The sequence below is a fragment of the Cydia pomonella genome, chromosome 20 (genome assembly GCF_033807575.1).
Source record: "Cydia pomonella isolate Wapato2018A chromosome 20, ilCydPomo1, whole genome shotgun sequence".
NCBI lineage: Eukaryota > Metazoa > Arthropoda > Insecta > Lepidoptera > Tortricidae > Cydia > Cydia pomonella.
Genome location: NC_084722.1, coordinates 13,180,305 through 13,202,505, shown reverse-complemented (window position 1 = coordinate 13,202,505; position 22,201 = coordinate 13,180,305). Strand labels below are relative to the sequence as shown.

General features: G+C 37.3%; 1 protein-coding gene across 5 annotated transcripts in view; it reads left to right on the top strand.

Moving 5' to 3' along the window:
- LOC133529042 (gustatory receptor for sugar taste 43a-like) overlaps positions 1-20,873 on the top strand; it is a 54,095-nt gene extending 33,222 nt beyond the window's left edge. For 3 of the 5 annotated variants that reach the window (XM_061866643.1, XM_061866640.1, XM_061866642.1), the window contains exons 2-10: positions 9,544-9,708; positions 9,955-10,151; positions 11,329-11,473; positions 13,700-13,840; positions 14,795-14,902; positions 15,800-15,976; positions 16,777-16,889; positions 17,501-17,665; positions 18,156-20,873. In XM_061866643.1, the coding sequence (XP_061722627.1) occupies positions 9,696-9,708; positions 9,955-10,151; positions 11,329-11,473; positions 13,700-13,840; positions 14,795-14,902; positions 15,800-15,976; positions 16,777-16,889; positions 17,501-17,665; positions 18,156-18,224 (1,128 nt within the window). In that variant the 5' untranslated portion in view covers positions 9,544-9,695 and the 3' untranslated portion in view covers positions 18,225-20,873. Of the gene's footprint in view, positions 1-6,516; positions 6,628-7,067; positions 8,047-9,543; positions 9,709-9,954; positions 10,152-11,328; positions 11,474-13,699; positions 13,841-14,794; positions 14,903-15,799; positions 15,977-16,776; positions 16,890-17,500; positions 17,666-18,155 lie in introns of those variants that run through there. The other 2 variants (XM_061866638.1, XM_061866641.1) reach the window with 2 other exon arrangements.
- The last annotated feature ends 1,328 nt before the right edge of the window (positions 20,874-22,201 follow it).

Genomic DNA, 22,201 nt, shown 5'->3' with positions numbered 1-22,201 from the left:
CATGCCACAGGTTGAATTACCTACTTAAGTATATATAGTTCTCAAATCTCGTTTAAAGTAATGTAACATTAGTTTTTCTTCAAAAACATAAAAATAGGAAGGCTACTTAATGCCAAATGATTAAATACTGATTATTTTAACGAAGGTCTTTGACCTTACTATCTAACCCGTCAGTCAATAACATATCCTTGGTAAGATAAATAGTTATGTCCATACATCTCGCGCTTCCTTGAGCTTGCACCAGGTAGTACAAGTAGGTAATCCTGAAATAAGGTACGAGTATATATGTGGACAAAGCTGGGACTACCAGTTAGAATGGCTATTACTTATATGTGTTAAATTATGCGAATTGTAATTTATTAAAACACTTTAGCGAACGTAAATCTATCATCTACGCACAGGCCTAACCTTGGCTTATCAGGAACGCAGACATTGTAATATGTGAAATACCAGACGATACAAAGAACCAAGCGGGAGGGCACTCTCCTGGCAGAGTTTTCAAGACTAAATTGTAGCTCACTAACTGAAATTGACGAGCTTTTAGTGCCAATAATACAGATCTTGTTTAAGATTTTAATCAGTCACTTTATGTTTTTAATATGCATGAAACTAAAGGCCAAGTAAGTATATTCAGGTGAAAGCCTTAAATATACCTATACATCTTGCATGATGGTACATAATTTCAACATGATACTCGTAATAATGATACCTCCAAGAGGAAAAATCCTAGTATTATTTTTGCTGTATTGCAGGCATTGAATTGATAAAGGTCATGTTCTTACCATACTGGCCCTAATTATTGTACATGTAATAAAATAAAACCACATTATAGGCTGTTAAAGTATGGGCTTAGGCCCAAAAATATTTTAGAATACTCTCTGGGGTAAGACTACCAATATCGTAGCGAATATCAAAGAAAAATTAAAATGGTTACAGCAAATAGGATTTGTTGTGTATTATATAATATAATATAATTCAGCCTATATACGTCCCACTGCTGGGCACAGGCCTCCTCTCATGTGCGAGAGGGCTCGGGCTATAGTCCCCACGCTAGCCCAATGCGGATTGGGGACTTGTTGTGTATTATGATTGAAAATTGGATATTCTACGAGCTTATTTACATTCTGAATGGCTATGCACTGTACACAACTACAACGGTGAGAGTGGTAACGGGTTGAACTCTTTGGGATGAGTAACATAAAGCTGTTAATAGCGCTACCAAATTAACCTACTATATCACTTACTGTCTATTTGTTATTCAAGAATGTTCAAAAGCGGGAAAATAAGGACAGCTTAGGTTAATCCATGAATTAATTGTCTGAGAGCTTGATTACTTCTACAATATAATAGACAATATTGCATGTTGTGATAAGTGCACTTTTCATATGATTTACTTTGCCCTTAAGACTGTAGGATTTTTGGAAAACAAACAAGCGAAGCTCTGAAAAATGTATATAAAAATCGTTTTTGTGAGCCTATAAGTTAAATTGTATCCTGCCTCATAAGTAAATACCAATATTTGGTAACCATATCTGGGTAAAAGACACTTTAAAGTGTCAATAATCAAGTTTATTTTCTTTTTGGCAAGGTAATATAAGGTCAAATATGAGTCAGTTTGTTAGAATGTGGACCTTGAAATCAATTGAAAGTATTGAAACACATATAATGATCGCAATGTTATTGTTGGATGGATAAAATAAAAAGTATAATTATGTTTTCATAATTTATTTTAATAAACATACTGTTTTCTATATTTATAGGTCCTATCTATAAATAACATTGTAAAGTAAAATATGTCACTGCACACTTTAAGCCTTTTCACATTCATCCATGTACCCGGATTGTTAAGTACACTTGTACTTGTTGTCTCCACCATTTTCACATATCAGTATAAATTAATCACATTGGCGTTTTCTGACCACCAGGCGATCACAGACACGTCTCAAATATTAAATAGGCTTCAAATAACGGTACAGAAGCTTAATAGCAGCGTTTTACCTTACAATAAAACGCTTATTAAGCGAAATACCTTATTTGAAGCCTATATTTTTAAATTCGCCTGTGGCTACAACACTCAGTTGCAATAAACCAAATCACTTATATAATGCCCGAGGGTATTTTTAACTCACTGCGTTTTCTCCTACCATGCAGGTTGCAATAAGCAACATCTATAGTCTATACATACAAGTCAACTGGTATGTCTCTTCATATTGAAAACGAAATAATAAATAATATCAAATGCAATCCTTTTTCGAATGTGGTATATTGCAACTTCGTTTTATTTATATTTTGAGACCCAATGAAGAGCTCCGCGGCCGCGGGCCACGGGCGCCTGGTGGAGGGGGTTAAAACTTGAAATACAAGTACAAAGGGGGTAGGTGTCAGCCTATAGTGAACCGCTACGTCATCTGTCAAACAGCATCGCACTCTCAAATATTAAATAGGCTTCAAATAAGGTATTTCGCTTAATAAGCGTTTTATTGTAAGGTAAAACGCTGCTATTTTAAATCGATGTGTCATTGTCACGAAACTTACGCCAAATTGCATTAATAACAGAAGGTGACTAATAATCGATCTAAAGTCCATTAATACGACCCATAATTTTAATTATTATCATTACATATTTTAGTTTAGATGCACTAAGGCAGAACTAAATCACTTACGTACCCGCTTTTTAATAATTGAACTATATTGCACTAGTTAGGTATCTTTATTACACTTTTTCTTTTTTACCCTTATTATTATATTACATATAAGGAGCAATAATATAAAATTTATGTTTCTAGACATGGCGTCGAACCAATTTCTTAGAGGAAAAAAAATTTGTTGCATTATGTGAGATCAATGCATTAAATAAAGAAAAATCGATTTTAAATGAAGGTTATAGCACATCAGGAAGCAATAAAAGGGATAAATACGTTTGTGACTCAAATATTCTATTTTCTGATGACTATAGCATGGACATTTTGTCTAGTCCTGTTCGCCCTGTGCGAGTTTATGAAACGTCACCGAACAAAGCTTTGAATGACCTTATATCTGATGGTTGTTCGTCCCAGAACAGAAACAAAGTTTTGAGCAGTGCACTGTCTAATATTTCAGCTTATTTAAGTATTGAGATTGAACAACTCATATTGGAGAAAGGTCACACCATGATGGAAGTTGACAGTGTCCATTCAACATTGGAAAGTCAATTTAAGCCTCCAATGTATGCACCTACTGACTACATAACTCGAATGGGGCAAGCAAGACCGACTCAACCTTATATAATAAATTATTTAGATTACACATTCTTTAAAAATTACGAAACTGTGCCAGGTAATTTTTTAAGTATCAGGCCTGGTAAGCGAACTGGTGATCCAACAGTGCTCGACCTAAGAAGCCTATTGTATAAGGATGGCGTTGTCAAATATAAACTGCGACACACCGACATATTCAAGCTCTTACCACAACGAAGACATCAACAAAATGAAGCTAATGAACCAGTACCATTATACGATAATCGTCCAAAAATTGATCCAGCGAAGTATAGTAGCTTGCAATCATTAAAAATGTATATGCACAAAGATTATCACCACTTTTACGACAATCTTAATGTTTCATACGATTAATGTTAAACTTTGACTGTGACGTTAATTAATGTTCAATGTTGACTTTACACACGTAATTATTTTATACGTAAAAAAATAATGTGCTTTTTCCGTGAAGGTCATAAATTTAGTGCATGAAGTCTTTATTAATTAAATTTCTATAATTACTATTACCTGTTAAGTAAAACACGTTGACATGTTATTACTAACTAAAGTACATTAAAATATATAATAAACAAATAAAAAAACCAAATCATTTTATTTCAAAATCCGCTATGTATCATCTTTTGTACTTCATAAATTTGGGAACAAATCGCTATGTGTAAACTACACACATGGCGATTTTAAGTGAACCAAATTTAAGTCGCTATGTTGTAGCAGAATTTTGGTTATTAATTGATATTTTAAAATTTTACAAAAAAAACTGTTTATTTTATTCAAGAGTATTATGTAAAAACCATTGATCTGTTATAATAAAAATACAGGCGTAACAAATTTATCACAATCAGGAAATTAAATAGTTTTTTTTGTCTCCTGAAAAGTAGCTTAAAAATACATAGCGATTTTATTATTCGCACCGACGTTATCCGTCGATCCGTCGTATCGGTATGAAAGCCTGGTATCGTATTCGTGTATCAGTATCCGATATAATACTTATAATATCCAAATCGTCGTAGAAATCTGATATTTTATCAAAACTGTTTTAAAACAACAACGGACCAGTTTAAAACATTGACAATGACAGACGACTTCAGATTATATAGTAGTATACAGTGTGCCCTTAGCCATTGGAAAAACCCTGAAATCCCACGTAGGGTTACTTGTAAGGAATGCTCTAACGTAATATTTTTTCATATTAGAACAAAAGATAACAAAAAATAATATTCAAAAAAAGTTATTTCCAATAATCGACAGCAAACAGAAATACACTGTATTAATCATAGGCAGTGTTTTTGACAATTTATTCGAAACTGTTCGGTAATGATGAAATTTGTCGGAATCTTATTAGTGACATAAATAAAAAAGATAATCAAAAAGGTCGAAGAAGCTTTTATGAGGATGTATTACTTACTACCGCATACAGGGTGTTCCAAAGTAAAAAAAAAAAACGGTAATTTGTTAATTTGTTATTATGATACTTTGTATACTGGTTCTAATTATCCTAATACGTATGTACATTTCGGCTTTGTTCAATGGCTAGGGACACAATGTGAAATGTGAGACTAAGTATGATGTATGTACGATCACGTTTGAAAATATCGATACGAAAAAAGTGCCATAAATATGTATACACGACTTTATTGCCCATATATTAAGGTAGTGTAGACATATTTTTGGCATATTTTTCGTATCGATATTTTCAGACCTGACTGTACCTGGCGTGCCTACTTTTTTGTTAGAAAATTAAAATTGATTTAAACAATAGAGAAATCCCTAACCACTTTATCTATCGGTAGCCATATAATGTTTTTCTTTTTATACTACGTCGGTGGCAAACAAGCATAAAGCCCGCCTGATGGTAGGCAGTCTCCGTAGCCTTTGTACGCCTGCAACTCCAGAGGAGCTACATGCGCGTTGCCGACCCTAACCCTCCGCACCCTCGTTGAGCTCTGGCAACCTTGCTCACCGGCAGGAACACTTTTTTGTTAAATATCTCGTTTTAGGGAGAGATTCACTGAATTATATTAAAGGTACACTGAGGTACACCGAAGGTACAATATGTTTATAAATATTCCGTTCAGTCTTGCTGAGGTCTACCCGCCATCCTGACGCTCACCAGTCTAACCTGTCTAACGCAACTAGTTGCGACCAATAGCGAGCGTGATGCCAACTTATCAACGAAACACGTTGTTTTTTTTTTTATATACTACGTTAGACTGCACGATTGGCCCGAATTCGTGTCCGTGACACCGCTGTACTGTCCCCACTCTTATTGCCCGTAAGGAATTGACTAAGGATAGATATATGTCAATGGTTAATACTTCAGTTTAATAGATATAAAACATTTTTTTGTTCACAATGTCCTTATTTTGTAACCTAACCTAAGCCTTTATATATCTAGGACATGACCAATATTTTTATTTTCTTTTTAGCAGTATAATACAATTACGTCTTCTAAGGTAGCTGTAGGTACAATAAATATCACTCTTTTTTTTTTTTTTTATGGAGGATAGGCATGCGTTTGACCACGATCACACCTGATGGTAAGTGATGATGCGGTCTACGGTGGAGCACGCTTGCCTATGAGAACAAAGAATAAAGACAAATTATGTAGGTAACTGATATAAGTACACCTACCTACGTTTCATAGCATAGTTTACTTTACCTGTTAAAACAAATTTCCAAGATTTACATAACTTGCAATAATAAGAGTCGTGGGAGCATAAATGTGTCAGGTAACAATGAGAAAGGCAGTAAAACTGACAGGCCAAACGTCACTTGTTTTTGGTAAACAAATGGAAATATTAACGAGCCGACGGCTTAGGTCAGCTTGGCTGAGACATAAGTGGTTAGTTATAATATTACTACTGGATGAGACAATAATTATCAGCCAATTTGAACGTACAAGGGCCTACCGCGAGCACTGAAGTTCGCGAATTGTGGGAATTTTTCTGTCACTCACACCTTTATTGGAGTATATTTTGCAAAATTGCGAATTTCCGTGTTCGCGGTAGGACCTCGGAAAGTAGTTTTTGGATGTTATTTAGCGTGTTTCACACGCGGGAACATGTACTAGTGAAATGCACAATAACTGAATGACATCAGTTAGATGCCATTTTAATATCAGTCTGTGTTCGAATTGGCTTGTAACTTGTTTTCATATTATGAGGAAGAAGCATAAAAAATGTGAATGTTTTACGAATATGCCAATAAATATGGAATGGCAATGAATTTCCTTACCATTGACTTAATATTTTCTTATTTTTAGGGTTCCGTACCTCGAAAGGAAAAAACGGAATCCTTATAGGATCACTTTGTTGTCCGTCCGTCCGTCCATCTGACGGTCTGACAAGACCCTTTTTCTCAGGAACGCGTGGAGGTATGTTACCTAATTGTTTTTATAAAACATTGGAAACTTATAAAATAATTTTAATTCATGTTATTATCCGTTTTCTTAACACGTCGACGCAGTGAGTTGTATCAGTATGCCACATTCTTTTACTCTGCTCCGCGTTAACTGTACCACCTGCTGTGGTGCAAGTGACTTCCCTCGGTTTACAATGTTGAAGTATATAAAATGATGTTAGTTAATTGCAACCATATAATACTCGTAAACACAACTAATACGAAACTCAGCATGAAATTCCAATATAAGGTAAATAATTTAATAATAAATATATATAAAAAGTAAAATCAAAAAAATTGTGCGTGGAGTCCCTCCGCGCGGAAGATGTGAAACTTCGTAATGTGGAGATGAAAATAATGCCCTAAAATACATATGGTTTATATTAAGAGGTATGGTTTATATTAACCTAGATTTAAGATATTCTAAAATTCCTAAATAATAGAAAATATATAAAAAGAAAGAATACTAAAAGTCAGGTTCCACCGAGATTTGGACTCGGATCGCTGGATTCAGAGTCCAGAGGCAGAGTCCTAACCATTACACCATGGAACCGGCTGAGCTAATCGACGAATTTACTCATCACAAACTCATACTACTTTATGTTACCGATTATAGCGTTAAACGTTTAACGCAACCTTGTTGGAAGTCGCATAAGAAGTTTCACTTCAAATGGACACTTGCTTCAGTATACTTAGGTGGTATTGGAACGTATCAAACGTTATCAATTATCATGCCAAATATGTATCGGCTTCATCGTTTTATTAAAAGTTTTAAACAAAATATCGTCACGTGCCCAACACTTTTTCCGAATGCCTAAAAACAATACGTTGACTATAACCTACATACATTTTCAATCGGAAATAATTGGAAGCCACTTCAAGTAACACATGATTTTAAACACTTGAATCACGATCTACGGCACTTGTTGCGTAGTTCAAGCACAAGTCTGATGGAGGGCGCTCGGTAGTCGGTAGTCCACGAAAGATTTAACTACTAGAAAATAACCCAATTTTTGTTAAACAGAAAAAAATGGATCAAGTCCGGTTGATAAATGTTTGAACCTCGAATTAAATTATTATTGGAACAGGCAGGCGATACTAATTAAAAAAGTAATAAGGGAAAACAAAAACGTGTAACGGAAAATATCAATTTGTTTTAATTTAAAAAGCGTTGTTACGGCATCTGCTTTGGATAACACAAATTTGCAAACATTAATTAACAGAATGGGCTTATTGTGAAGGAAAATCTGGTTTTTAACTACACTGATTAAAAACTGTGTCTAATGCTTTTTTGAAGTAAAATAGGAACCGAATAACCTAACAATGTTCAGTAATCCTGTGCAATGGACATCGGGAGACAATCTCGTATATTATCAAAATACTAGAAATGAAGGTAAGAAACATACGCCACGAGTAAGAAAAAACCGGACAAGTGCGAGTCGGACTCGCCCACCGAGGGTTCCGTACTTTTTAGTATTTGTAGTTATAGCGGCAACAGAAATATATCATCTGTAAAAATTTCAACTGACGGACGGACAGCGGAGTCTTAGTAATAGGGTCTTGTTTTACCTTTTGGGTACGGAACCCTAAAAATCGTAAATATTTACTTCAACAACAACTCCTGTATTTGAACGACTCCCTCAGTAGATAGGGCCGGCCTATATTTGAGTAGAAGAGCTAACTTCCGTAGAAATATAATTGTGTATTTATCCCTATATTCGTAAATATATTTAGATTATTCATAGTAATAAGGTATAACTTATTATATTTATTATTTATGTAGGAATAACAATATACATAATGGATATATACAAAGGATTACTAAAACTAGCTTAAATCTAAAATAAGCTCTTGAGGCATTGTACCAAGGATGAAGAGAGAGAGAGCAGCCCTTGCCCACTGTGACGGAGTGCGGGAACGAGCGAGGCGAGCGGCTGAGGCTGCAGGGTCGCCAGGCGACCAGCAAGCCGAAGCTGCGGAGCCGAGTGTATTAGCGACCGTGCTTCCCACGCGAGGGGGGAAGGGCTGTTCTTCTGCAGCGCCGGAGTCACCCAGATCCAAAAGCCTCCCCCGCCCCCCACGCCCCATATAAGTCCGACGAACTCCAGATTTTATGGACACCCCAGCGTTTTTCATAGTTTTGATGTGCGGCGCCACGAGTGGTAAATTAAAGAACTAATACTACCAAAATGCCGCGGAAAATTGGAAAACGGTGTTGTTAATGTCATAAGGTATTTTTTAAATGCGGACTTTTTACAATTTGCCTTCGGCAATTTTACAAACGGCGTCGTCATTTTATAAACGCGAAAACGTTTTGTAAAATGACGACGAAGTTTGTAAAAGGCGCCATTTGTACAATTTGACTGCGACATATATAATGAGTCGTATTTCTAGGAATATAAAAATTATTGTATTGCAATACTTATTGAACTAATTATGTATGCCTTTTTAAATAAGGATAGTTTTTATTATTTCTAGGAATACCCTAATACCGTAATTTGAATCAATAGCATAGATTATAATTAAGAAGTAGGTAAATTAAGAGTAGAAAAAACCCGACACATTGTTTGGCACAAGACACAATTTTTTTTTACTTTTAATCATGTCTAAGCTTAATTAATAGCATCGTTTGACTACAAATGAATAACGAAAAAATTTAACCCGATTTTGTTAAAATAATAGGGAAATAAAAACATAAAGGGCAAAGAATATAATAAGATGAAGATTAGAACTTGTAACCAAAAAGCTAGTCTACCTTGAGTATTCGAACATAAGTCAACAGATGAAATTATTATACCTACCGTTTTGTGTACAACCAAACACTAGTCTTAGAGGGTAACATACATTCTGATGCAAACTACTATTTACTCATTCCGTGTTATTTTAACAGATGTTCCTCCAGTATGCGTAGTATCGGGTGCGCTCGCGCTGCTGCTCCGGGCCTCATCATACGCCGGCGTCTGCCCGCTGCGCTTCACGCAGACCCACGATGGTTGGCGTCCTTCCCCCTCCGCCCCCCTCGCCGCCGTTCAACGTCTTATTATGACTATTTTCAGTGAGTATATACCTATCATATCATTCATTATAATTTCAACAGGTCTCCTTCCAGAATTCGCAGTATCGGATGCCTGCGCTGCTTCTTCGCGCGTCAACATACTCCGGCGTCTGCCCGCTGTACTTCAGGCGCACACTCGATAGCTAGCGCCCCTCAGCTTCCGCCCCCCCCTCTTTCCAAAATGTCGGGTGCCTACGTTCATAAAAAATACTTCAAAAGAAAGTGTTTTTTTTTTAATCCTTCCAGATGCGTTAATGCTGGCAGCCTTCATCCTGGACATCTGCCAAGAGCCCGGACAGTATATCCGCATCGGCGAGACGACGCTGAAAATGTTCGTTTGGTGCTCCGACATGCTGCTGATGATGATGATCGCCAGCGTCGCCGTCTACATGGCGCCCAAGAGGATGAACCATCTCGTTCACATGCTGGATCAGTTGCGACAGGTAACAGACTTAGCCGAGATGACAATCGCTGATAGAAAACTACAATCGAAACTTAAGGGGCTCTCTGACGCTAATGACCTTCGATCTGAATCCCTTAGTTTTCTAATGGTTTTTGTAGCTTATCATATTAACAGCAACGGCTTTAAGCAATGCAGTATTCCATATTTACTTCAAAGTTCATTATCTTCGAGATATTTGGCATCAAAGTTTTGTGTTAATTAGTTTAAAATTAAAATGTCTGGCCAGTTTTTAGAGACGTCAATGATGAACCCAAATATATAGATTTCGTATATGTAAGATCCTTCACAGCAATCGAGTGATGAAAAAAAGTGTTTTTTTTTAGAAAATATGGTTATGACTACATAACTATGTCAGTTGTCCCCTCGCTTGCATATTTGTCCGTGTCAATTTTAAAAAAATAGATAGGTTTTTCCATTGAAGGTGGTATTTTTTAAACAGAAACTGATAGCACAGATTCACCTGATGGAAAGCGGGAGCCTAAGATTCAATTATAAATGTCCAGAACTGCTAGAACATATTGGTTTCCGTGCTCTAAACTATAGAACACGAACTACGTCCTTGTTCGCGGTGCCTGCTGCGTCGAGTAACGCCGGAGCCCGTGCCCCGCTTCGCAGAATGTGTCAAATGTACAATAATGACCTAGTCTCGGTTGACATTTTTAACAATAGTCGTGCAAATTTCAAACTTAAAGTAAACTTAATGTTATGTTACGTACTTCCTCAAAGTTCATCTTATCTTAAATAGGCATTTTTAGCCCAATATAAACATTGTCTTATGTTTATCATTATATATGTGTAGTCCCTCGTTTCGCTTTTTGAACGTTATATGTTTGAATCTTGTCAGCACTGTAACTACTAATATTATCGTCAGTGTACCAATATTAGTGTAGTACCTATTTTACCTCACATTTTATACCGCAATCCGAGGCCAATGCCACTTAAATATTATTAGTTCATAAATCTTAGTGGGAATTGTCTCAGGATGTAGGTTGCACTTATAATGTAAGAACCAATATCCACATTTTTGTATCATCTGCCTATGTCTGGTTTATCCCAATAAAGAAAATAAAATAAGATATAGCACTTTACTTTTTCTCTAACGAGACCATACTTTTTAAAAGTAGTCTTAAAGGTAAAGCTTCTGATGTTTGTTTCAGGTCAGCACGGAACTCAAAATGAATCCATCAGCAAGGAACGAAAAGATCAAAAGCATTGCAATCGTCTTCATACCTTTGTGGGCAGCCTCCATATTGATAGCAGACTTTTATAGTTTTTTGGGCCCTTTAATGAACGGCAAAATGTGTAAGTTTTTTTATACTACGATGGTAGCAAACAAGCATACGGCCCGCCTGATGGCAAGCATTCTCCGTAGCATATGTACGCCTGCAACTCCAGAGGAGTTAAATGCGCGTTGCCGACCCTAACACTCCACAGCCTAGGGTTGAGCTCTGGCAACCTTACTCAACGGCAGGAACACAACACTATGAGTAGGGTCTAGTGTTATTTGGCTGCGGTTTTCTGTAAGGTGGAGGTACTTCCCCAGTTGGGTTCTGCTCTCGATCTGGAATGACATCCGCTGTACTGTGCCCTACCACACAAAGCGAGATGACATTCACAATGCCCATACCTCTCTTTTGGACGTTGTTTAAGGACGTACCTGGGTCCAAGCACTCTTACCGGAGGGCCATGTAACGTATCTACCTACTCTCTGAGTATGCACGCTCGTCGCTGACGCTTACCACCATATTTTGAACTTAACCAATGTAACTATTCAGCGTAAAGCGTGCACGCCCGGAGCGTGCATTTCGTTGCCGAGGCACATAGACATATATATCTAAGGACGGGCCTTACGGGCACTAACAATGGTTCAGTGGTGTCACTCACGAATTCGAGCCAATCGTGCAGTCGAACGGAACTAGTTGCGACAAATCGCGCACGTGGTGCGAACTCATCAACCAATCGCGTTGCGGCGTTAGACTACAGGGTTAGCTCGAAGTGGAATATACTCGTAAAGTGCTAACAAATTAGCTACCGATATTTTAAGAGATGATTCTTTACGTTAAAACAATTAAAGAAAACTTTTCAGATTTTTTATTTTCATTTACCAAAAAAAAATGTTTATCATTCTATTTAAAAATAATTATCACGTGCATTTAACTGACAAGGTGGTGTGGAAGGTAAAACAAGATGTTTAACACTTTCCGTCATGTCAACAATTGTTCGTCTTTAATGTCATAATCAAAGTGCTAATAATAAGGTAAGTGTATAAGCATCCTTGGTACAATGCCTCAAGGGCCTATTTTAGATATAAGCTAGTTATAGTATTCATCTGTATATATCCATTATGTATATTGTTATTGTCAATAAATAGATTTATTATTAGGTAAGTGTTAGGTAAAAGAGGTTCTAGAATCTGTTCAATAAAGGTCTCATTTAATTATCTCATTAACAGGGTGTTTTACGTAGCAAATTTGATTTCCAGTTTTTTCCAAAAACATCATAAAATCTATAATGCATGAAACATTATTAACTTAAACATGCTCCAGGAGCCGAGTAATATCAGCTTTAAAAATATTGGTAACTACTTTTTTTAGCACCTTATATACATATCATTCATTAGGCTTTGGCAATATAAAACACACATATCTAAATTATACATAAAAACAGAGGTAAACAACAGGCGGCCTTATAGCTAAAGAGGAATCGTAGGAATGAAATCATTGATAAATTGGACTGGATGGTACGCGTTGCCTAAGTACTAAATAATAATATAAAATAAAAAAAGTTTGTCAAATTCCATTAAGTAGTCGGCACTGTAGCTGCACTTCATAAGGGCTTTATTATTTCTGCTTAGAGAGAGAGAAAGGTGTACCTATCTTTTTCGTTCTCTTTTAGAGAATATCCTGTGAAAGGATAGATGTAAAAACAGCATATTTTCTGTATTCTAGAAAAACTATATACGTATTTATAAGATTTGACGTAAATTTTTCCCGAGTTTTTGCTTCGTTATCTTCTCGGGACTATGGTATCAAGATTAAAATCGGTGGTAGTTTTTTCATAAGTGCATTATAATTTGCATGCGTTGAAGAATAAAGACTTTCACGTTTACCCATAGAGTCTATAATCGCATTGTATAACAGGAACACAACACCCACACAACTCATCTTCCTCACGTTGTGCCGCCATTTTGCCACGGCTCATAGGAGCCTGAGGTCCGCTTGGCAATTAATCCCCAGAATTGGCGTAAGCACTAGTTTTTATGAAAGCGACTGCCATCTGACCTTCCAACCCAGAGGTTAAACTAGGCCGTATTGGGATTAGTCCGGTTTCCTCACGATGTTTTCCTTCACCGAAAAGCGACTGGTAGTTAAATATCAAATGATATTTCGTGTAAGTTCCGAGAAACTCATTGGTACGAGCCGGGGTTTGAACCCGCGACCTCCGGATGCAAGTCGCACGCTCATACCGCTAGGCCACCAGCGCTCCCTACAACACCCACACAACTAATATGAAGACATTAATTCGCAGGGTACATAATGTGCATGTACGGGCCTTACTACGTTGGTAACTTCATGGGAATTCTGGTTCTTCTGCAATGGAGTTGTGCGGTGTTGGCCGTTCATGCTACCGTGGTTGCTGTTAATGACGAGCTGGCAACGTTGCGCAGAGGTCAGTACCAGCCACTTACATGGGAAACCTTGTGGATGTACTATTGCTGCTGCGATGGAACTGCGCCGTACTGGCCGTACATGGCATCGTGGTTGCTGTGAATGACGAGCTGGCAACGTTGTGCAGAAGTTAGTACAACATGGGAAATTTTATGGCAGTGCGTGGTCTACTGGAACTGTGCCTTCTTGTGCCGTGTTAATTTTTTATATATAAATAAATATTATTACACAAATTGACTAAGACCCACAGTAAGCTCAATAAGGCTTATGTTGAGTGTACTTAGACAACGATATATATATAATATATAAATACTTAAATACATAGATAACACCCATGACTCAGAAACAAATATCCATGCTCATCACACGAATAAATGCCCTTACCAGGATTTGAACCCGGGACCATCAGCTTCGTAGGCAGAGTCACATCGACTAGGCTAAGAGGTCCAATTAAGTAAGGATAATGTTAAGTTGTTAACTACAAGCTAATATGTACAGTCACGTCTAAAAATATCAATACGGACAAAGTCCCAAAAATATGTATACACGACCTTATTGCCCATAAATTAAAGTAGTGTATATATATTTTTGGCACTCTGACCGTATCGATATTTTTAGACGTGACTGTACTACTAATAGTATTTAATTACTTATTTCAAACGAAATTTAGAATACTGTACCCTTATTCGATAGCGTGACGTGACGTACGCGTTTGCGTTAAGCGTCATTTTGTATGAGATTTCTGAGTTTCCAAAACGTCCCGCTTGGCACGCTGTCCAAAATCCCATACAAAAATAGACATAATGCAAACGCGAACGCCCGTCACGTTATTGAATTAAATGCACACTAGGGGTTCCTTCCTCCCTTTTAAAGCAACATGTGGCTGAACCACTACATAATTTACGATCTCTGGATAATAATGCATGTTAATTAATGGCACCGTCTCATTTTCAAGCTAAGTTCGATTTGGGGCCAACTACAACATTGGAAGACTTGTTAAGACCACCGAAACCTGAACGCAACACACTGGTTGGCTGCTTCACAAAGCCAGCGAAGAGTCCAGGTATCTAGTCGTATTCATTTATGTGGTCACCCTCACAATTTAGTTAAGTTCAGTCCGCTTTTTGTGATGGACGGGCATCCATGGAACCCTGCACTGGGCGTAGCGCAACATACTCTTAACCGTTTTTTACAACATTGCTGGCAAACAAGCATACGGCCCGCCTGACGGTTAGCACTGTTAGCAGTCACCGGACAACTTTACACGCCTGCAACTCCAGAGGTATGACATGCCTCTTTTTAAAATTAAATGCCCAGTGAGCATATTGCCCAGCAGCAATAGTTCAGAAACAAAGAAGACAATTCGAACGTATGACAACATCGTCATCATCAATTTGACATCAAAATTCATCAAAGTTAACACACAACTTATCCGTACATGTACTGGTGCGTGTGAGACGCGGCGCGTTAGCGAATGAGAACAAAATGACATCATTTTGATGTCAAATGTAAGTTTTACGAACCCTGCCCCTGTACTGTGTTTGGAACCTGACGAAGCCTGCGGATATAAAATTATGGTCCCTGAATTTTTTATTTTTATTTTTAGAACGAAAATGACGTGTCGGACGCCCCGGCCTGGTCTAGCGTGCGGCATCCTATTGATCTCCAGAACTTAGTAGTTTTCCCCTTATGAAATCATGTTTCGATGTGGCTGAATTAACTCTACTGGGATCCGAAATCGTGGAACTTAATCACGCAAAGGTTATTAGTTATAGGGCTTTTTAGTCTCAAACAAAAGGCATTGTTTTTGTTTAACAGCTTAGGTTTTGGGACCAAAAAATAATCTGAGATAATTGATATTATAACCAAATTATAAATAAATACCTTAGAAATATCTGCTATCTTTAAAAAAATCCTTAGTGTGGCAATTTCCTCCAATGATCCACCTATTCATTTTCAGGAAACTCGATGACCCTGCCACAAGCGCAAGCCACCATTCGTCGTCTCGCTTTCTCCCACGAGCGTATTAGCGAGCTCATGAGACAGCTGAACGCGTCCAACGGCGTGTTTCTGATGTTCGTGCTCATGTCTACATTTATTCGGCTGGTGCTGACTCCATACTACCTCCTGCAGAGATGTACGATCTTGCTGTTTTACTTTCACTCTCAGAACGTATGACGGCTAAATGCTACCTATGAGATCTGGTCTTCTTTGGGCGACCAGTCCAAACTTATTCTACCCTAACCTACAGGTCAATTCACAAGAGCTGGCGCGAATGGAACGAATGAGTGAATGAATCTATGTCTGTATTAATGGTATGATATTAACCAATAAAATGGCGGCTCTCACTAAATACCGATATATGTGTCACTCATACAATGAAAGTTTTGCTCATTCCATTCGTGTCAGCTTTCGTGACACGACCTGTTAGAAAATTGAATCTTGTATTAGCACCCTTATAAATCTTATAATATCAACCAATCTACGCATGTGTGTACGAAGCTTAACGTCTTTTTAGTATATGTTACTGCTCATTTGATTCCAAAGAGTCGAGTAAGTATAAAGGAATTTGATTCCCTGAATTCCCTCCCTTTTGTATCGACTTCGCCGATGATCGGACGTGTAACGCTCTAATTTAAAGTGTTTAAACTGTGACTGTGACTGTTTATTTCGACTGCCCCGCGGAACCTCAGTTCCGCACAATACCTGCACTTCACTACTACTATTAGTTTTGAACAATAAATTTTGACAATTAGTACCAAATTCATGCTGCTATTATCTAACCCAGTGTAACTCCTTTAAAAATGTCGTAACTCTCTCCGCTGTCCGTAATCTATATTGTTTTATTTTTACTAAACCCCCTTGATGCCGCTGGGGATTCTGGCCCTCAAGTTGACAATCATATGTACCTAACTAATGTAATAATATTTCCCGCAGTTGACCATGATGAAAGGATCCTATACGAGTTGCTACTACAAATCAACTGGACTCTGTTTCACGTCATCACACTCCTCTTGACGATAGAACCTTGTCACTGGACACAGGAGCAGGTAATTCGCGTTCAATCTTAACGCCTGCATCCACTAGAGGTCGCTCTTCTAAACTGTCTGTGTATTATTTATTATACTGCTCGGAGCGGTTGTAAGCCGAGCGCTTCTGGATAATTGTACCTGTACCTGTAACTGCGTGATATGTACATGTAAAAAAATCGTAGATGCTAATATTTTTTTGCGAAATTCAAAATCCAGCATTGGCTGACTTTCTAGGCAAACTAGGTCTTTTTGGGGTTGTTCCAGTTCTCTGGCGATATTTTTCTTCACATAAAATCAATATTCTCTATATATAACAGCCGTTGGTATCATTCTTTTGTATACCGTATTCATAGGCATAAAAATTCAAGCTCAAATTAGTTTTTCCATGGTCTGTATCACAAAGTCTGAGTAAAGTATTAAATAAAAATAACAAATAAATTAACTGCCAGATAAAACTTCTTGCAAAACTTAGCAGTCTATCTACCAGATAAGCTTATTTGAAGATTGTGAAACGCCAACGATGAGTTTATTCGTCAAATAAGTAACTTATTCAGACAAAACTTTACTTGGACATTGTGAATCAGACCCTTAATTTTTCATATTTAATCTTATAATCATGTTACAATCAGAGGGAGCGCACCCAGATCCTGCTCAGCCACCTGATCGTGCACCTGGCCCCGAAGTGCGAGCGGCTCTCGAAGGAGCTGGACCAGTTTGCCAAGCAGATCCTACTCAGCGGCGCCAAGTACATGCCACTCGGTGTCTACACATTAGCACGGCCGCTCATGGCTACGGTGTGTTTATTCTTAAGTATATTATCTTAGTCATTCTTGAACTTGACACCGGCAAAATTTCCGGGACATCAAAAAGCCGCATGATGGAACTTAAAGAAACAATCATTGTATAATAGTCTTTGTATAGTGCGGGTACCTATTTGTCGAAAAAAGGGATGTCACGTATCTCGCATTCTTCACATTCGCGAATGCGAATGCGAATGTCCGAATGCGAATACTAATCATAGGAAATGTGTAGTTGTTATTATCATTCCTAATTAAAAAGAAATGTATTAGTATATAAAACATATGTTACTTTAGAACGGGATGATTTAAAGTACCTATTGATAAACGCTGTCTATTGGTCGAAATGTATTACTTAAAAATAGTTTGCGAGCACTGCTCTGGAAAAATTCACATTGCATATCAATTTGATGTCACAATGTAAGTTTGAATTGGTGTCCGGAGTTTAATCGACACACTAAACTGAACAGTTTTCTTTTTATTCCAGATTTTGGGTGGAGTAACCACTTACCTGGTGATAATCATCCAGTTTCAGAAGATCTCTGACCAACTTTAAGATTGAATCGGAACAAATATATAAATATCATATCATAGACACTGTAGGTGTTTGGCACATGACCCGTCAAAATTTTTTGAGGTGTTTGGTGGTGTCATATCTTTCCATTCCGTCCCTGGAACCTTAGTCCTAGGAGCCACGGTTCTGTAGATACGATTTCTTAAATGATTTTCCTAATTTTTACCGAAAATGTGATATTCGAAGCCCCATAACTTTCTTTTTGTGTATGGTTTTAAATGCAAAAAACTAGTTTTTGGAAGTAGACAGACATAACATAAGACAATGAAATAAATTATGCATATTTAAAACCATACACAAAAAGAAAGTTATGGGGCTTCGAATATCAGATTTTGGTTAATTTAGGAAAAACATTAAAAAATCGTATCTCCAGAAGCGTAGCTCCTAGGACCAAGGTTGCAAGGGCGGAAAAGAAAGAAATGACACCACCTACACCCCAAAAAATTTTGATGGGTCATGCGCCAAATACCCTGTAGTAGAGCATTTTCCTGAACTGGACGAATCACACGTCCTTATTATTTTCAGAAATTCGAAGTCTAATTTTCTGTGCTCACAATAAATTCAGTTATTCCGTGACCATAGAGATTTATCGATACAAAAATACAGGAGTCATTGACCATAGAGATTTAGGTACTTAATTGCTGGAAAAAATCAGCTCGTGTGAGATGTGCCTTAGGGCCATTCCTGGCTTCAGTACGACATCGTATCAATATAAGTAATATCAATATTGAATAGGCGCAAACTTATAGGTTCGCCTCTCTCCCACGTAATTTCGCTAATTAGTAAAAAAATCTGCGAAGGAGACCGAGGTGAGATATAACTAAATAGAAACAGCCTCAATTTTGCGCTATTTATAATCATCTTGAAGCAAGGATGCATATTGAGGGATCAGCGGACGGTGGGACGAGGCTGTCGTTTTTTCCAGCTCAATAACATCTACATGTCTCAATATTGACGTTGTTTCAACCTACCACTGTGTTAAGGGGCTCTCTGGCGCCAATGACCTTCGATCTGAATCCATTCGTTTTCTAATGTTTTTTGTAGCTTATCATATTAACAGCAACTGTTTTAAGCAATAAACTATCCCATATTTACTTGAAAGTTCATTGTATTCGAGATATTTGGCAGCAAAGTTGAACAATTTTATACCAAAAACCTGGTTTTCTGACCATAACTTTTGTGTTAATTGGTTATAAATAAATAAAATAAAAAAATAAAAGCTCAATAAGGCTTGTGTTGAGGGTACTTAGACAACGATATATATAATATATACATATTTTATAAATACTTAAATACATAGAAAACACCCATGACTCAGGAACAAATATCCATGCTCATCACACGAATAAATGCCCTTACCAGGATTTGAACCCGGCACCATCGGCTTCATAGGCAGGGTCACTACCCACGAGGCCTGACCGGTCGTCAAAAGTTTAAAATTAAAATATCTGAACAGTTTTTAGGACGTCAAAGACAACCCCAAATATGTAAATTTGGTATATGTAAGATCATTTGTAGCAATCGAGTGACGAAAAAAGTGTTAATTTTGTTCATTTTTAAAAGAAGAAATAAAAGATAAAAAAAAATCGATAGCTATTTGTTTTATAATTCTATCTGTAGTGCAAATGTAAAAACTCAAAACTTGACAAAAATCGATGAGAACCGCGGGGAGCCCCTTAACTCACCTCGGCCTCCCCTAATGTAACGATTCCGCAATGCTAACTCATGAAGAGGCCTATAAAAATACAAAACTAAATAAATATAAGAATAACTGTTGTTTTAATAGTTAAATTTGTTACCTATCTTTTACGTCGAATGTAAATTAGTGTTGTGAATTAGGCTCAGCGTTAGATCTGTCTCAAGGTCTCAAAGTTTCAAGGCTAAATCAGACGTTTCCAGGCAACAGAACGCTCGTTTAGCCTTGAGTAGTTAAAGTGGGCTCCAGATGGGACAATTTTTCGCACAATCTGATTACATTTTAATTTTTTTAATGATATTAAAGGCAAACAAGCAGACAAAACACTTGATGGTAAGCAATCGCCGTTGCCGTGTCCATATACCCGCAACACCAGAGGGGTTGTAAGTGCGTTGCCGCCCTTTAAATCACGCTCTTTTCTTGAACGTTAAAAAGGACGTAACGGTCCAGAAATACCGCAGGCGACAGTTCAAGAAAACATATTCAAGTAACTGACTTGACCACTAAATTTCATTTCTTTCGCCGCTACAATAATTCATTAGGGAATGAATTGTAAATAAAAACTACCAATATTGCTGCAGATAAATCAAAAAACGCAATATTTATTAAAAACACAATAGTTATACTCAATTTAAAACTGATTACAGAAAGGTCATATTCCTAAGAGGAAAGGGGACGATCACTTCTCCATACAAGCGTAGTCCTCATTTCCTCCCTAGATATTAGCTTTATGGAATAATTATTTGTATCCCAAGGGAGGAAAAGTAGGAAATTACGTGCCGCGTGTAAAATTGTCACCTGAGCCGAAGGCGAGGGTGGCAAACACGCGGGATGGAATGTCCTACGTTTCCTCCCGTGGTGCGCATACATACTATTTTTCTGCTTGACGGAAGCGTTCATTTTACGTTAAACGAAGTTGCCGCTCTCCGCCCGGAGGGCAGAAAAATATTTTTACATAATTTGATGTATTTTAAACGCAACTATGTCCACTCGTTGATTTTCTTCGATTTTTTAATTATTATAAGAGTCACGCGCAAAAAACAAATTCCACACAATTTTTAAAAGCTAACTCTTATAGATAATATAATAATTAACAAATCGAAAAAAATCTAATGAACGGGTATAGATGTAATTGTCCAAATATTTTCAGTAATGTTAATAGCCAGAGAGGAAAATGGGGACTACGTGTGTACGGAAGTCGGTTTCCGGGCAGTCATCCACTTAAGACTTAATTGTTGTCATAACTGAACGACGGACTTTCCCCTTCCACATCATGATTCTCCATCCTATCCCCCTCTTTGTCCATATCTTCTACCCCCTTATCCTCGTACCGCTGCGCGTTGTCATCCATGTCCTTGCCGGCGGTGCTGCCGCGTTTCTCTCCCTCGCTCTCGTAGTATTCCCCGTTGCTGTCCTGCTCTTGCTGGCCGTAATGGTCCTCGCCGGCTTGTTGTGCTGTCTCTGTAATAGTACATTGGTTATTAAGGGCGGTAAACAGAAATTTAATGAACGTGAGTTGAAGTCCGAAGCCGAAGGCGAGTGCTTAATTAACACGAGTTTATAATTCCTGTAGCGCCCGTGGCACGCACAATGTTTTTCATCACACTTGTGAGGAAAAAAAAGAAAAAAATAAATAAAACGTCTACCTAATTTCGTACGTACATTACAGCTATGGGTTGAAATTTAAAAGCTTAAGTAAAATAACACCTATTTTCTACTCGTCATCTGTAATGGAAGATTTCTTATACGAAACTATAATTGCGCACTTTTCAGTGCAAATCACTGGGAAAATTGTGTACCGTTTTCAGTTATTAAATTTACATGTTTTTTTTTTGGTGAAAGATACAGGGCCCATTTCTCGAACAGTACGAGTATTAGACTAATATTATTAGCAAACAAATTCTCAAGTCGTATGGGTTACGATGGCAACACACTAATAATATTAGACTAATACTGATCGAGAAATGGGCCCATAGAGTATTGTATTGTATTGTAATACGAACACAATACAGACGTACCAGTGTCCTCTTTGTCGTTGTTGTAACGGTCTTCAGTGTTGTCAGCGTTAGTTTCTTGTTGTTTTTCCTGATATTCCTTTTCGTTTTCGTATCTGTCTTGGTTTTTCTCTTCGTTCTTTTCTCTGTATTATAAAATAATAACTTTATTATTAATTACTTATAACTACCTAAACAGTGCATTTTTTCTAAAAAAACTTAACAAAAATACTAAAAAATCATATAAATTCTTATTAAGAAATATTGTG